Here is a 16486-nt window from a genome sequence, read left to right on the forward strand (position 1 = left end):
CCTCTTATTTTGTGCCAATAATTGTGATAGGATTCTAAAAAGCAGACTGAATCTGAAAAGGAAATTGACTGAAATAAACTGCAGAAATTACCAGTATATAGACGTTTACAGGACTCCTTTTCCTTACTTAATAATTGCCTGACTATCTCCTACCTTAAGCCCCCTATTTATAACCTGTTTCTAACAAACTTATTCCCCTCCCCACATGCTCCTAAACAGAATTTAGTTAACCTTCGTTCCAGATGATTCTACCCCCTTCTTGAGTCTTCTAGAATAGGTGAAGTGGACGGGAGGCCTAACACTACCCCCAGTTTCCAAACACACCTTGTCCTCAAGGTGGAAGTTGGGGAAGTGTTGTAAGATGGAGTCCACTGATTCCCAAGATGCATTTGTCGCAGGCAAGTTTTTCCACTGTACAAGTACTTCTTTCCCTGGAGGTTGACGTAAAGGTGCTTGACGTTTGCCCAAAATTTGCTTTGGTTCTACAACCCATTCCAAGTCAGCAGTGAGTTGCTGGGGAAACAAATTGATGTACTGTGTTTGATCCCAGGGCCTTCTTCAATTGTGATAATTGAAAAATCGGATGTATTGTTGCGCTGGAAGGCAAGTCCAGACGGTAGGCTACTGGTCCTATGTGTTTCAGCCCTTCAAACGGGCCAAAGTATTTAGGCCCCAGCTTCTCATTAGGTCGTTTTGCCAAAGAACGAAGGCGGTATGGACGTAACTTGACATAGACTAAATCCCCTTCATCATATTGGACATCCCTTCGACATTGGTCCGCTATTAACTTCATCTTATCTTGGGCACGACTAAGATGAGCCTTCAGTTCATCCAACATTAGATCCCTCTCCTGCAACTGATGTTCAACAGATTGTACCTCAGTGGATTGGCTGCCATAACAAATTAGAGGCGGGGGGTCCTTTCCATAAACTGCTCGAAATGGAGTGGTATTTGTAGAAGTGTGAAATGTCGTGTTATACCAATATTCAGCCCACGGAAACCCAAGTGGACCAGCTCTTAGGTTTGTCATAGGAAAAACATTGGAGAAATGTTTCTAGGCACTTGTTAATAACTTCAGTCAGTCCATCCGTTTGAGGGTGGTAGGCGGTGCTCCGGCGTAGAGTTGTTCCCTGCAGGAGAAAAATTTCCATCCAAAAATGGTTTAGGAAGACCTTATCCCGGTCAGAGATGATGGAGTTAGGAACACCATGAAACCGTTTGATTTCTTTAACAAAGAGGGCTGCTACTCCTGGGGCTGTGAAAGGATGTTTCAGTAGTAGGAAATGGGCATATTTGCTCAGTCGATCGACCACAACCAGCAAGGCATTGTATCCACCAGATGTGGGAAGGCCTTCAACAAAATCCATGGAAACATCTTCCCATATTTGACTGGGTATTGGTAATGGCTGTAGGAGTCCGGCTGGAGAAAGGGCAAGAGACTTGTTTTGCTGACAAACCGCACATTCTTCCATAAACTTCTGGATGTCTTTCTTCATCCCTTTCCAGTAGAGATTGCTGGCTAGTCTTTTGTAGGACCGTAGGAATCCAGAGTGTCCTCCCATGGTGCTGCTACGGAATTCCTTCAAGATAGAAGGAATCAGGGAAGAAGTTTGAGGAATGGCAAGGCGACCTTTGAAAAGTAACTTGCCTTGTTCGATTGAATATCTAGGGTAAGCATCTGGGTCTTCTTGTAAAGGATTCATAATCTTTGAAAGCAACGGGTCATTTTTCACTTGATTGCTTATCAGTTGGACATCAATAACCTGGAGAATTGTGATAGCAGCTAGTTCAACTGTGCTGGGGACATGTGACAAGGCATCTGCAGCTCTGTTTTCCCTCCCCAGTCTATAGTGTATCTCGAACTCATACCTCAGTAGTTTGGTTACCCATTTTTGAAATTCCAGCGGGATGACTCTCTGCTCAAGGAGGAATCTTAAGCTGCGTTGATCGGTGCGGACTATGAATTTTCTTCCCAAGAGATAATGTCGCCATTTTTGGATAGCGAGCACAATTGCCATCAACTCCCTCTCGTAGACAGATTTGTGTTGTGACTTGGCAGACAACACCTGACTGTAATATGCGATGGGCTGTTGTTCTTGCATGAGTACGCTCCCAACCCGTGACTTGATGCATCTGCTTCGATGATGAAGGCCTTAGAGAAATCTGGAAAGGCTAAGACAGGGACCGTTGTCATAGCTTATTTCAGTTTCTGGAATGCTGTTTCTGCCTCTCCATTCCATCCAAATGCGTCCTTCTTAAGTTGTTGGGTTAGTAGCCAAGATATTGCCCCATAACCTGCCACAAATCTCCTGTAGTAGCCAATCAAGCCTAAGAAGCCCCTTAATTCTCTGAGATTGCGGGGGGTAGGCCAATGCACCATTGCTTCTATTTTGTTTGGGTCGGTCGCCACTCCTTCGGCCGACAGCAAGTGGCCTAAGTATTCTATCTGTCGTTGGGCGAAGATGCATTTCTTCGCGTTTGCATACAGCTGATGGGCGGCCAGAGAGGTAAATACCATCTCCAAGTGTTGTTCATGCGTAGGGAGATCTTTACTGTAGACTAAAATGTCGTCAAAGAAAACCAGCACGAACTTCCTTAAATAGGCCCTAAATCTGAAAACCTGATTCATTAATGATTAGAAAGTTGCCGACGCGTTGGAGAGACCAAAGGGCATGACAAGGAACTCATAATGTCCCTCATGCGTACTAAACACAGTCTTATGAACATCCTCCATTCTAACTCTGATTTGGTGATATCCTGACTTGAGGTCAAGTTTAGAGAATACGGTGGCTCCATGGAGTTCGTCCAATAACTCGTCGATCACAGGAATGGGAAACTTGTCTGGAACCGTCACTTTATTCAATGCTCTGTAATCTACACAAAACCGCCAACTACTGTCCTTTTTCTTGACGAGTAGTACGGGACTAGAGAAGGGGTTAACACTTAGCTGAATAATCCCTGCATTTAACATCTCTCGAACCAGTCTTTCAATCTCGTTTTTCTGGATGTGGGGGTATCGGAAAGGCCTGACACTAATTGGTTCAATTCCTTCTTTTAATAGAATTGAGTGATCTGTGTCTCGATGTGGTGGTAACCCTTGTGGCTCTTTAAATATATGCTGGTGTTTCTGTAATAATGTCTGCACTCCCTTGGGCAACTCCGCCCTATTTTCCATCCCAGTAGTTGGCTCGTCATACTCTACCCAGATTCCCTGCCCTTCGTTTTGTAATGCTTTCACGATGGCCCTTAACGAAACCCCGGATTTATTAAGTCCTGGGTCCCCTTTTAACGTCATCAAAGTTTCGCCCATTCGAAATCTGATGGTGAGAAGTTTCCAGTTCACTTCCATATTACCTAGACTCCCCAGCCATTGCATCCGAAGTACCACGTCTGTACTCCATAATTCCAATGGCAAGAAATCTTCAACTATGGTCAAACCTTGCTATTCCAAAACCACACCCTTACAGATTCCCATCCCTTTCATTGACTTGCCTGTTCCCATAACCACCCCATAATTTGTTGTTGCTGTGGTTGGAACTCCCAACTTCTGGACAACATCTACTAATATAAAATTGTGGGTTGCTCCACAGTCGATTAGCACGATTACTATACTTGAGCCTACCTTTCCCTTCAACTTCATGGTGCCGGGGGTAGTTAGCCCTACCACCGAATTCAATGATAGTTCTACCTTGTCTGCCACTTCGAAGGGTTGTACCGCCTCTGAACCATCAATTGCTTCTTCGTTATCCTCCCCTTCAACCAACAAAACTCGTAGCTCGCGATTCTTGCACTGGTGACCCACGGTAAATTTCTCATCACACTGGAAACAAAGCCCTTTGTCGCACCTCATCTACCATTCCGCGTCCGACATACGCCTGGTCGGACGTTCTCGCCGGTCTTCGATTGACTTTTCTCCCACCGTGACAGTTTTGGTAGGGAAAGTCGTCTCTGGCTTCCAGCGATTTGGGAGTAATTTGGGGGTTCTGTGGGTTGCTGAATCCCTTGTTTCTTTGATTATGGAGTTACGGTCTTCCACCTTGGGCTAACTCCATAATCTGGCCCAGTCCTTTTGGGCCCAGTATCCTGATTTCGACCCGTATTTCTGGCTTGAGCCCATTGACAAAAGTACTTTCTAGGACTTCGTCTAGTATCTCCTTCAGTGGGGCAGCCAAGACTTCGAACTCCCGTCGGGACTCAGTCGCCGTGTCCCTTTGTTTGATCGCCAGAAACCTTTCACACATACTTCCCTCCTGCATCAGCCGAAAACGTAGCAACAACTGCTGCCTGAACTGTTTCCAATTTTGAAACGGAGCTCGAGCCTCCTCCATTGAAGCCAGGAAAGTGCGTCGCCATCGAGGCTCACCCCTATAGCCCCCAGTTTCTCCTGCTCGGTTAATTCATTAATGTCAAAATATCTTTCGGCCCTGAATAACCACCCGTCCGAGTCTTCTCCGTTGAAAATGGGCATCTCGAGTTTACGAATGCTTCGCCAATTCTCACCCCTGTCCAAACTTTCACCGAAACTTGCCTCGCCCGTTTCCTTTGGCCATTTGCCATGCTCCAGGCTGCGTTGTTCGCCCCTGCTTGCCGGAGGGTTACTTGGTGGTAGTGATGCTTCGGTAACATTGCTGGATCGTTCCTTCTCCATAATTCTGCCTTTTCCAGCTTTTGGATTTGCCATGGTTACCATTGTCCACCTAGTTTCCTCCATGGATTGCAGTACCAAGGCCATGCTTTGTGTTAACTGTTCTACTGATTTTGCTAAACCTAGAAGCTGTCGCATCTCGCCCTTCAATTCTTCGATTTCTTTCTCCATTACTTCTACCCTTCCATCGGTTTTCTTTTGGGCCATCAGGATTTTGGTGCTCTGATACCAATTTGATAGGATTCTAAAAAGAAGACTGAATCTGAAATGGAAATTGACTGAAATAAACTGCAGAAATTACAAGTGTATAGATGTTTACAGGACTCCTTTTCCTTACTTAATAATTGCCTAACTATCTCCTACCTTAAGCCCCCTATTTATAACCTGTTTCTAACAAACTTATTCCCCTCCCCACATGCTCCTAAACAGAATTTAGTTAACCTTTGTTCCAGATGATTCTCCCCCCTTCTTGAGTCTTCTAGAGTAGATGAAGTGGACGGGAGGCCTAACACGTTGCAGCTCCAAGATCTAGAAAAATGCACCTTCCTTGTAAAGTTGCAGCTGCAATGACCTTATCTTTCTCGAGGGAGTGACTTGAACATGTGGGAGGTAAATATTCTCTCTCTTTGTGTGTGTGTGTGAATCTATGTGTGTGAATCTATTATCTATCGAGAGGTGTGTATTCATTCATTGTTTTCTGCCATAGGTGGTTGCAGCATTACCATATCTAGATCGCGAATTGTCACCTCCCAAATACCGGTCATTCTTTATCCCATATCTGTGGCAGCAGAAAAATGTGTTTGGCTTGTACAAACTACTTAAGAGATTGCCGAAATCTGAAACACAATCTTCTACTCTTTTGGGTTATGAACTTCACGACTGGAAAGTTTCTATCTCCACGAGGCAGATGTCATATATATGGAATTCTAACTTGCTTCAATTCGAAAGGGGCAACAATTTTCATTCTGAAATGTACCATCCATACATTCAGCTTGATTTTACGTGAACTGGCGGTGATTTTGTAGTTTCAGCTTGATCTCTCCCTGTCCTCATCAATTGAGCATCACAGAAAATGATCTGTTGCACGTGTTCTTGTGACTGAGAAAATCACAATTTTCAGTTTCTTTACCTTGATATAGGTTAAAATATGAAATTACGTGATACCATGCTACACTTTTGCTTTTGAATCGTTTTATAAAACTGCTGTTTATATGCGAAAAACACTAGAATTGGACTTGAGAGAAAAGTTCGAAGCAATTGTTATAAGAACATAAAATTTAAAAGTTTTAAGCAGTTGTTATGAGAATATAAAATCATTTAAATTTCTCAATTTATGTCTAAGATGAGTGTATTTTCTGGTTAACTTTTTATTAATCCAGTCGATGAATGAAAATTAGAGCGGAAGATGAAATATTTAATCGATACCCATAATTTACAGTGATATATAAAAAAAAGCTTAATTTTAATTGTAAATTTTTTTTATTTTTTTTTTAAATTTTTTGGTCGAAGTATTCAAACCCAACATCTTACTATAAATTAATTGGACCTCTAAATTTATTAATATTTAGTTTAGAAAAAAAAAAAGGGGAAACAAAGGAAAACCATCCAATTTTTCCTTGGCTCAAATATGAGTAAAGGTAAAATAGAGAATAAAACTCTCTAAAAGTAGGGAGGGATCATAAACCATTTGAGAAATTATTGCCCCACCCTTCCTTCTCTATATAAAAGGCTCTTCAACGCATTCCATTTTTTCACACACGACCAGAGAAGAGAGACAAAAAAAAGTACAAAAATGGCAAAGGTTGTTGCTCTTGCTTTCTGCATCTTGGCCTTTGCCGCCGTTGCTCATTGCCATGCACCAGAAGTATTCAACGTCGAAGGCGATGTATACTGCGATCCATGCCGCGTCAAGTTCCAGACCAAGCTTAGTCACAAAATCGCAGGTAAATTTTCAACAATTTTTGGTATATGAGACATCATTTTAGGTAACATTTAATCATTAAATACAAAAATTCGAAATATCTAAAGTAGCTCTATATTTTGTTTAGGTGCAACTTTGAAGTTGGAATGTACTGACCGGATAACTAGGAATGTGACTTATTCGGTCGAGGGCGTAACAGATAGCAATGGACACTATAAGCTCACGGTAAGTGGAAATCACGAGGACAGCATTTGCGAAGTGACTCTAACCAAGAGTCCCGAACCCGATTGTAGTGTGGCAATGGCCGGCCTAGAAACGGCTAGAATTGTGTGCACTGAAAACAGTGGAATGCACGATGCTGTTCGTTACGCAAACCCACTTGGGTTCATGACACCAGAGTCTGTCTCAGGCTGCAAAGAAGTTCTTGATGAATTGGGTCTGGCCCCACAGGATTTGGATTATTGAATTTAAGATTATTGAAAAGCTTTTGCCATTAATTGGGAGGATATTATGAATAAGTGATGGCTTCTCCTGCGCTGTGTTTTACCCCACCAAACAGTGTATAATATGAGAAGTTTGTTATGTAATGGCGGAGTTTCAATATTTTTCTTCTCTTCTTCCAATAATTAATATATACAAGTTATAACCCTAGGTCATTTATGTTTTAATCTAAATATCTTCCGATGGGCTTCTTTGACAGAGTTTTTGAAAAGGGAAAATTTCATATACAAGAGATTAAGTATAGGGCATTTCAAAAATAAGAAAATAAGTATCATATTTCAAAAATCAGAAATTGGCCTAAAAATAAATATAAATATTAATATAATTTGATATGGAAAACAATTCCGAACAAATAGGCTGAGATACCATAATATCAGGATTCTCCAAAAAAAGAATAATTCATCTTTCAATCTGATTTCAATAGCCAGAAGATCTGAAAATACATCCAATTATGGCCGGTTCTTGCGGAAGTGGCGGTGAAACCGAATTCTGATCACAAATTGCAGTCGCGGGTTGTATGACGTCGGATTAAAACACGGTGTCTCGAACAGTCACTGATTACATTATTCAGGCGTGTAATTAAATTGGTCAGGTGTGTAATTGCGATTTATTTATTATAATTTGTCGTTTATTCATGCTAGACAAGTTTCGATTGATCAAAAATGTGATTTTTGACAGAACTGTGATCATGAATATCGGACATTGCTGTTCGAAACTGTTGTGACCGTTATGGAAAACATGTGACCCTGGATACAAGATATAACCTCATGCATTCAGTATGCATGGGTGTTTGTATCTCGAAATGTGTGATGTGTTTGAATCTGTGTTTTATGATACGGATGCTCTTGTTTGAATCTAATCATATGCGACAGATCTATACTTAGTTACTGTGACTAATTATTGCATGTAATTGTGATTTAATATGTACATGTGACCTGCATGTATTCAATGTGTGACCATGACATTCAAGATACGACATGCGTTTGCTTTGACCTGTGATCATTTAACAGAATTGTGACCGACATGCAATTAACTGTAACCAATATATAAAGACTTGAATTTCACACGTGACCTATGCAATGATCTGTGACCTCTCGTAAAAAAAATCTGGGAAATAAAAATATGTGACCTGCATGTATTCAATACGTGACAATGATACTTGAAATTCGAGATATGTTTGTTGTGACATTTGACCATTAACGTAATTTTGACCCATTTGCAGTTAGATTTAACATATATTTGGATGTTAGGCTGATCATATCTTTGCTAATTTTTCAGAAAATGGGGTTAATTCACGTGTGTCTGTTGAATGGATCACAAGTGTCACTGGTGTTAATTGATCGTAGTTGCGGGTTTGTGAGGCTTGTCGACACAGTTATGAAAGAGTTTAGCTTTGACCCTGCAAAAGTTGCTGTGACAATGAAGTATGTTTTGAACAGTGATCTGCCTCCAATAGCAATCAAAAGTGACGAGAATGTCTTGTCTTACATGATTTTAAAGGATATGAGTCGTGACCCTGCGAAATATCCAATTCACATCGATGTGACAACTGCAGATATCGAAAAACAGACCCTGCGAAATATCCAATTCACATCGATGTGACAACTGCAGATATCGAAAAACAGCCTATTGCGCTATCAGTTGATGTTCAATCGAACGAACATGGATTTTCATTAACAGATATGTCATCAGACATATGTGGAGCAATAATGGATCCATCTAGTGACAATCTTGAGCATGAGGTCACAGTTGTGGCGGTGGCAGATGCTAGGGAGGTAGAGGAAGGAAGAGTCTTCCGTAACAAGGAAATAATGAAATTGAGTTTGTCGTTTTATGCAATCCAAAACATGTTTGAGTACGTGGTTGTTCGGTCCGATAAGAAAAACTATCTTGTAAAATGTTCACGTGATGAGTGTAATTGGATATGTAGAGCATCGAAGTTAGCCAGAACAGATATGTTTAAAATCAGACACATTGCAGAAGGTCACATATGTGCTTCAAACATCGTACTCAGTACTCATAGACAAGTAACAAAGATGGTTGTGTCAACTTGCATTAAGTACAAGTACACATCATCGCGCACAATATACACACCGAATGATATACGCAACGACATGCTGCATACATATGGAGTATCTTTGAATTATGTCCAAGCTTGGCGATCTCGAGAGGAAACTCTGAAATTGCTTAGGGGTGATCCAACTGATTCATTCAATAAGATACCAGCCTTTTTTTCTGTGCTACAACAAACAAATCCTGGATCAGTCACAAGTCTAGAAATTGATGGTCACAATAGGTTTAAATATTGTTTTATGGCACTAGGTGCATCTATACGGGGATGGAAACATTGTAGGCCAATTGTTGTGGTTGATGGCACCTATCTAAATGGACACTATGGTGGCACCTTATTCACGGCATGTACACAAGATGCAAATAACAGCATTTATGTACTTGCTTTCGGGATTGGGGATAACGAGAATGACAACTCCTGGACATAGTTTTTTAGACAGTTGAGAAAAGCATATAGGGATAGAGATAGTTTGTGCTTAGTGTCGGATCGTCACAATAGTATCAAAAAGGCAATTGAAAACATGTATCCGGGAGCATATCACGGGATATGTTCGTACCATCTACTACAAAATCTAAAATCACGGTACGGGAGATCAGGACAAAACATAACACAAGCATTCAATGCAGCTGTTCGTGCCTACACACTATTGGAATATGAATATTAAATGCAACAACTCGGCTCGATTAATGAAAAGATAAGGGGTTATCTGGTACTATGCTATACGTTGTCCTATGATGATATTCACATAAATACGTTTAACATGGTACTGTACACCATATAATACACATTTCCATGTTTTTGTTTGTAGGACGAAGTTGGACCTGAGAGATGGTCACGTTTCCACATGCCTTCAAACCGGTATTCGACAATGACATCGAATATTGTGGAGTCGGTTAATGCGGTCACAAAGTCTGCCAAGAATTACCCTATTCTAGCTTTGTTGGAGTCATTGAGACAAATTCTACAATCTTGGTTCTGTAGACACAAGGAGGACGCCCAAGGCACTTTTACAACCTTGTCAATCAAGTATGAGAAGAAGATGAGGGAAATTAGTACATATATGAGAAACTTGAGGGTAAACTTGATTACTGTGACCTAATCTATAATTTGTGACTTACCTGAACTGATTTGTGACATGTGCTATGACTTCTACTGTGATCTGTACCGTTGTGTTTCAGTAATATTTGTGCAATATTATATATAACTACATGACATACAATTTCATCTGTGTCCTACTTTTTAATTACGTGACTTGTTATGCCTATAACTTGAGTCTATATCTGTAGGTTTCCCCTATTAATCAGGCAATATTCTCAGTTAGCGGTGAAAGTTCCTCTTTCGTTGTTGATATAGAAAATCGGACATGCACATGTAGGATGCTTCAAGTTGATCAACTACCTTGTCTACATGCTTTGGCTGTGTTTGCAAGTATGAAGATGGATCCATATGAATATTGCTCCTACTACTACAAAGTGAAGCATTCAAAAATACATACCAAGAAACCATTTTTCCAGTAGGAAATCCAGCTGAATGGATAGTGCCAAATGATGTCCATGACATAGTTGTAATTGCACCTAATCAAAAGCGAAGTTGTGAAAGGCTTACTGACAAGAGATTCAGACCAGCGTACGAGGAAAACATAACCGTCAAATGCGATCGATGTGGTGAAAGTGGTCACAATCATAGAACATGCAGCAGCTTAGTTCCGTTGAGTCAAAGCAACAAGAATAAAGAGAGGAAGAGGATGAAGACTGAAAATACACATTGATATATTTTTTATAATTCCCTCGTTTTTTTCATTCATTGATTTTTTGTAAACGTAGGATGCACAACATTGGATGACACATATTAATGATCTGTGATCATTCTACAATAACATGTGACTCGTATGCAGTAACTATGATCATTATTAATGACATGTGATCAGAATGCAGTGACTTGTATAATTATCTGTGACCAGAATGCAGTGACCTGTGACCCCTCTGCAATCAACTGTGAATATATGAAATGATCTGTGACTAGATGTCAATGAGCTGTGACCAATATGTAGAGACCTGTGACCATTTATCAAGACATGTAACTAGGATAAAGTGACATACGATCAATATCCAATGACATGTGACAAATATGTGATAAACTGTGACCAACAAAATATGACCAGTGACATATTGCAAAGACTCAGGAAAATGGAAGTGGTTCAGTTGCAATTAGCTGTGACAGAAGTATGAAATGATCTATGACAAATCTTCAATGACCTGTGACCAGATTGGATTGACTTGTGATAATTCTCCATGACCTGTGAACAATATACAATGACTTGTGATCAGGGTACAGTGACCTGTGACAATGGGAATTGACCTGTGACCAAATTACACAAATCAGTGACCTGTAAACTGCAGATAATACTAAAAACTGGTGACTTGTGATAATCCTAAAAACTGCAGGTAACCTGTGACCAGGGTGCAGTGACCTGTGACAATGGGAATTGACCTGTGACCAAATTACACAAACCAGTGACCTGTGAATTGCAGATAATCCTAAAAATTGGTGACCTGAGATAATCCTAAAAATTGTAGGTAACCTGTGACCAGGATGCAGTGACCTGTGACAATAGGAATTGACCTGTGACCAAATTACACAAACCAGTGACCTGTGAACTGCAGATAATCCTAAAAACTGGTGACCTGTGATAATCCTAAAAACTGCAGGTAACCATTAAATTTTGAGACTTTGTCCTCGATACATTGTCAATATAGCAAAATATGATATATAGTGAAACTTCTGAAAAAACATTGTAGTAAAGTCCCCAAACATTAATGAACTTTTTGATATAAACAGACAAAAGTAAGAATTGCGTTGTCATTACAAACGAATTTTCAAAACACGAGACATTGTTTCCATCTATTACAACATGTTACTTCTAATTGCATTATCACTCTAAAACAATACTTTCCCCACCAGTAGGCTGCACCGACTTTCTAGTTTTCCCGATTTCGCGATGTTTGAACAACAGTGAAGCTACATCCAACCGAACTCTCCCCGCATCAAACTTCATGGGCATGGTTCATATATCGTCATGTAGTATGTACTCCGCGTACTTGACCACGTAAATGCTACAATCATGTTTAGGAACGCAAAAAACAGAATATTAGCTATGAAATCCAGCATTTTATAATATGTTTAACTGTTAGTGGAGGGAAAAAAATTTGCCCATTTTTCTGTTGGGGAAGAGAGAAATCAAAATCCATATTCAACTCCATGGAATCATTTTTCCATATTCCAACACATTTCATGAGATGCGGAAGCATGCTGACAAAGGGTTCAATTCCAGTACGGACTTTGATATCATTGTATGTCTTCTTGGACGAATTCAATAAACGCAACGTATGTGCCTTTATGTCCAATACTCCAAGCATCCAATATGCTTTGTTGGTAGGCAGAAGTGGGATAAACACAAGGTCAACTTCAGCCCATGGAGTGCTCAATGGAATTCGTGCACCGGTAATATCGTCAATCAGTCTATCATCTGTGACAAGAACATTTGTATCATCCTTGAACCTAGGATACATGTGCTTGAGCTTGGCCTGGAACAATGAGTCCGTTGTGGTAGCTACAAACTTGAAATCTCTCATACTTCTTGCCAGTTGACGTATATAATAGAAGCACACGTCCATATGCTATAGAGATGAAAGTACAATAAACAATTTAGAAACCATATATACACCAGAAAACATGATGCAATAAGCTGTTAATTTGATGTGTGACTCGACTAGAATGTGTGATCACTACAATCTGTAGTTAGTGACCACTCAATAACTGAACCCGGACGTAATAAAGACGTGTGCTATACTGTTGCACCTGCAGATATGTGTTTCCTATGCAGCGCGGATTGTGACCTACTGTTCGTGTGATTTGTGACCCAAGCATCGCTGTGACCTACTGTTCGCGTGATCTGTGACCTACGCATCATCCGTGACCTACTGCTCGTGTAATCTATGACCCATGCTCTGTGTGACTAGTATACAAAAAACTATGACTAACGTGACCTGTACTGTGACATACCCTTTAGAACTGTTTACTTTGTGTAGTAACTTACCGAATTAGTCAACGACACCTCCCTGGATACAAGTTCGTACCACCATGTCTTGTTTCCCACCAAGTACTGACCGATGGAAAAAGGTGGATGGATGACATCATCTTTATCATTGAACTTCTTCCTGCAAACGAGAAGTACGAATCATTATTTGGAACATTATGAAAATAGGACAACAATTTCGTACTTGTATGCGGTTTGTATCCTCTTTGAAATCAATTTTGAAAGTCAGCAACATTTGCATCTTGTACATTCTGATTGTAGTGTTTGAAGACCACTTCGTTTCCTGAAGATTTCATTTGTTTCATTTCGTCGGCAACATAAGGGGACTGAAGTGTTTTTAGCTGGCTTTAGAGCCTTCTTTACTGGCAATCCAGAACTTGGTGCAGCCTTAGGTGAGTGCTGCGTAATAAAATGTATTTTTTAATATGTGACATGCATTAATCAACAAAAATACATAGATTTTTTGATACCTCTTGCTCAAAACATTTCGTGTCTTTCAAAACATCGGATATGACCGATTCCACTTGAACTTCAACTTCCTTAGATGTTTTTGCAACAATCTGGCTTGGTTGTGTGAATCCAAGATCGAGATCAAAAGATGGAGGTTCAATAGAACATGGAAATTCAACTGCACACACAGAGTCAACCTTCGCTTTGTCTTTCGAATCAACACTTCGTTCTACTTTTGCACCCTGAAAATCAGAACAAAAATACATTTGATGAGAAGTGTATATCAAACGGTTTGTGGTAACAGACAAGTAAGAGGTAGTCACAGTTGGGGTACTGACTTTGCATGTTGGTCCAGACCCTACAACAATTTCTGGTCCTGCGTTCTCTCTGAATTTTTTTATAATTTCTTCCATTGAACTAGATATCAATGTAGTCACAGAATCAGACATACACTGCATGTGTGCTTTGATGTCCAACATGTCAGTACGAATTTCACCTTGCATACGAACTAGCAGCTTCAGTTTCCTTTGCTGATCAGACTTTAAAGATGACACCTGTGACTGCATTGACTTGAGCTGTTTGCTTAGCAACCGATTCTCAGACTGTAGATCAGATATCTGCCCTTTGAAATAATTCCTCAATTCGTCGACCACCTACATCACATGAATACCTATAATCAGTAAACTTATGATGATGAAATATAACATTAATCTGTGATCAGCAGTGAAACGTGTATTGGTATGTGACCTAATCATTGAAACCTGTGACCTGAATTTTTATGTGACCAAATGGACTTGTGACATGATAGATGAAATTGGAAGAGCTTACATCTTTTGACGACATATCCTCTGAATCAGTGGTGTCATCTGACTTACGCTCCCCACTTGGAGAATCTTCATGGATTGATGTCCCCTTCCAATTGGGTGGTGCGTCAACAAAGTCATCATCATCAATGGGGAGATCAGAGTGTCCTAATCATCCATTAGTTATCAAAAGCATGGGAGTAGATTGTTTCATTCCTGAATTACTTAGTTTTGTACTAATCCCAGCACGATGATCTGATCGGTGTATGCTACCACCCTTTCTCTTCTCCCCGTGTGACCGATCAGGTAGGATAGGTTTCTCATACTGCACCTGACTCATGTATGGCATTGTCATTTCAGCTGGTGGGGGGTCCAGGTCACATATTTCCAACTGCCATTCATATCACAACAAAAAGTGCAATGTCAACAACCAAAAATTATGTATGAACAAACAGATATAATTTTGCACATCACACATATTCAATTTGTTTCCAGTAATTGTGATATAACAAGGGCAAATGGCGCTGTGAAAATGTTTGTGACCTATACTGAAAACGTGTGACATAATGAATAAATCTGTGACTTCGAGAATGCAATTTGTGACTTGACGAAATATATTTGTGACCTAAGAAATATGATTTGGAACATGAAAAAAATGTTCCAGTTTAATATTTCGAAACCAGTACTGTTGCATCGGTGGTCACTTATGTCCGGATTGGAGAAGCATTCAGGTCCCTCAAGTTTCGCAGTCGAAGGGTGATCATCAACCGTCCAGTTCATTATCCTGGGGTACACTCTGGAAATCCTTCTCGTCGTGTATCCATCAACACTGGGAATTGTCTTGTAAATCCACACTTGAAAGGCTACAAGCAATCCTCTGAGTCTGTAATGTGTTGATCTCTTACTCAACCCCTCCCTCAATGAATTTACTAGTTTGTCGAACAACGACTTACCCCATGGAAACACATTCATCGCACTAAAATCTTCAACTAGTACAAATAAGAAGTGATCCACAGCCTTCTTGTAGTCTCTCGGATGTAGATAAGACGTTATGAAATACAATGCACCTAGCATGGAACATTCTCATCCGGAATGTCAGTAGAACAAAAAAATGCGTCCTTGATATTTTCATCAGTAACATTTTTCAACGTTGAAAAATACAAAATTTTCAATTGTGATGGAGTCTTCTCCATCCTACTTATGTCATCATCGCCGATGTATCTCAGACCAGTCACCAAACAAAATTCTAAAATTGAGAACCGTTCAAATCTTCCAGCTATGTTGAACCACAACTCACTCTCATTAGGTTGTTGTACTTGTCTCGGCAGAAAGTAGTGTATCAGCTGAGATTGGATAACAATTTCCTCGCATTGCAGGAAGTAAGCGAAACACGTATTCTGAAGGATTCGACGTTGGGCTTCATTGAGATTGTTTTTGAAGTTCAACACCACACCTTTGACGGGGGTAATTGTAATTTTACCCGGAAACCAACTCTTCTCGGGTATAATGTATCTCCAGGCCTGCAACAACGATCACAATAAAACTCATCAGTTTGGTCACAGGTGAAAATCCAGGTAGACACAAACACCAACATATAGGTCACAGATCCCGTCCACCAAAAAAGAAATCAACAACACACATATAGAACAACACAATAGCGTTCCATATTTCACAAATGAACAACCACTTTTGAAAAAAACATTAAAAACCCTTACTATAATCAGGCATTTCGATTACAAATCCACACAACAAATTCAACACAACATACATCACAAATTCAAAAATACTTCATCCATACACATTATCCATCGATTAAAATGAAGATAGGTATGCTCGAAATAAATGAACAATTGAAAAATATTAAAAACCACCTTCTTCGACGACCGTTTTGCGACCGAACTTCTGGATTTTTGTCTTTTAGAGGATGATTCCTTCTGCACTTCATCCAACTTCCTTTTACCTCTTCTTCCTGACTCGTGGATTCCAGTTTTCTCCCCAC

The 16486-nt window shown here is 40.1% G+C and overlaps 5 protein-coding genes and 1 pseudogene across 5 annotated transcripts; 5 read left to right on the plus strand and 1 right to left on the minus strand.

Moving 5' to 3' along the window:
* Positions 1-72, plus strand: part of LOC111391592 — a 3587-nt pseudogene extending 3515 nt beyond the window's left edge.
* Positions 73-2197: 2125 nt separating this feature from the next.
* On the minus strand, positions 2198-2629 carry LOC111391593 (uncharacterized mitochondrial protein AtMg00860-like). Its single transcript, XM_023016840.1, has one exon. The coding sequence runs from the start codon at positions 2627-2629 to the stop codon at positions 2198-2200; it is 432 nt and encodes a 143-aa protein (XP_022872608.1).
* Positions 2630-4795: 2166 nt separating this feature from the next.
* LOC111391610 lies at positions 4796-5784 on the plus strand. Its single transcript, XM_023016858.1, has 2 exons — positions 4796-5254; positions 5352-5784. Exons 1-2 carry the CDS (start codon positions 5246-5248, stop codon positions 5649-5651), a joined length of 309 nt encoding a protein of 102 aa, XP_022872626.1. The 5' UTR covers positions 4796-5245; the 3' UTR covers positions 5652-5784.
* A 523-nt stretch (positions 5785-6307) lies between these two features.
* On the plus strand, positions 6308-7222 carry LOC111391607 (anther-specific protein LAT52-like). The gene is made up of 2 exons (XM_023016854.1): positions 6308-6588; positions 6694-7222. Exons 1-2 carry the CDS (start codon positions 6438-6440, stop codon positions 7029-7031), a joined length of 489 nt encoding a protein of 162 aa, XP_022872622.1. The 5' UTR covers positions 6308-6437; the 3' UTR covers positions 7032-7222.
* Positions 7223-8348: 1126 nt separating this feature from the next.
* On the plus strand, positions 8349-9565 carry LOC111391594. Its single transcript, XM_023016841.1, has 2 exons — positions 8349-8491; positions 8623-9565. Exons 1-2 carry the CDS (start codon positions 8349-8351, stop codon positions 9563-9565), a joined length of 1086 nt encoding a protein of 361 aa, XP_022872609.1.
* Positions 9566-10273: 708 nt separating this feature from the next.
* LOC111391595 lies at positions 10274-10906 on the plus strand. Its single transcript, XM_023016842.1, has 3 exons — positions 10274-10315; positions 10425-10566; positions 10617-10906. The coding sequence occupies exons 1-3, from the start codon at positions 10274-10276 to the stop codon at positions 10904-10906; spliced, it is 474 nt and encodes a 157-aa protein (XP_022872610.1).
* The last annotated feature ends 5580 nt before the right edge of the window (positions 10907-16486 follow it).

Source organism: Olea europaea, unplaced genomic scaffold, assembly GCF_002742605.1.
Source record: "Olea europaea var. sylvestris unplaced genomic scaffold, O_europaea_v1 scaffold807, whole genome shotgun sequence".
In the NCBI taxonomy this organism is placed as follows: Eukaryota; Viridiplantae; Streptophyta; class Magnoliopsida; order Lamiales; family Oleaceae; genus Olea; species Olea europaea.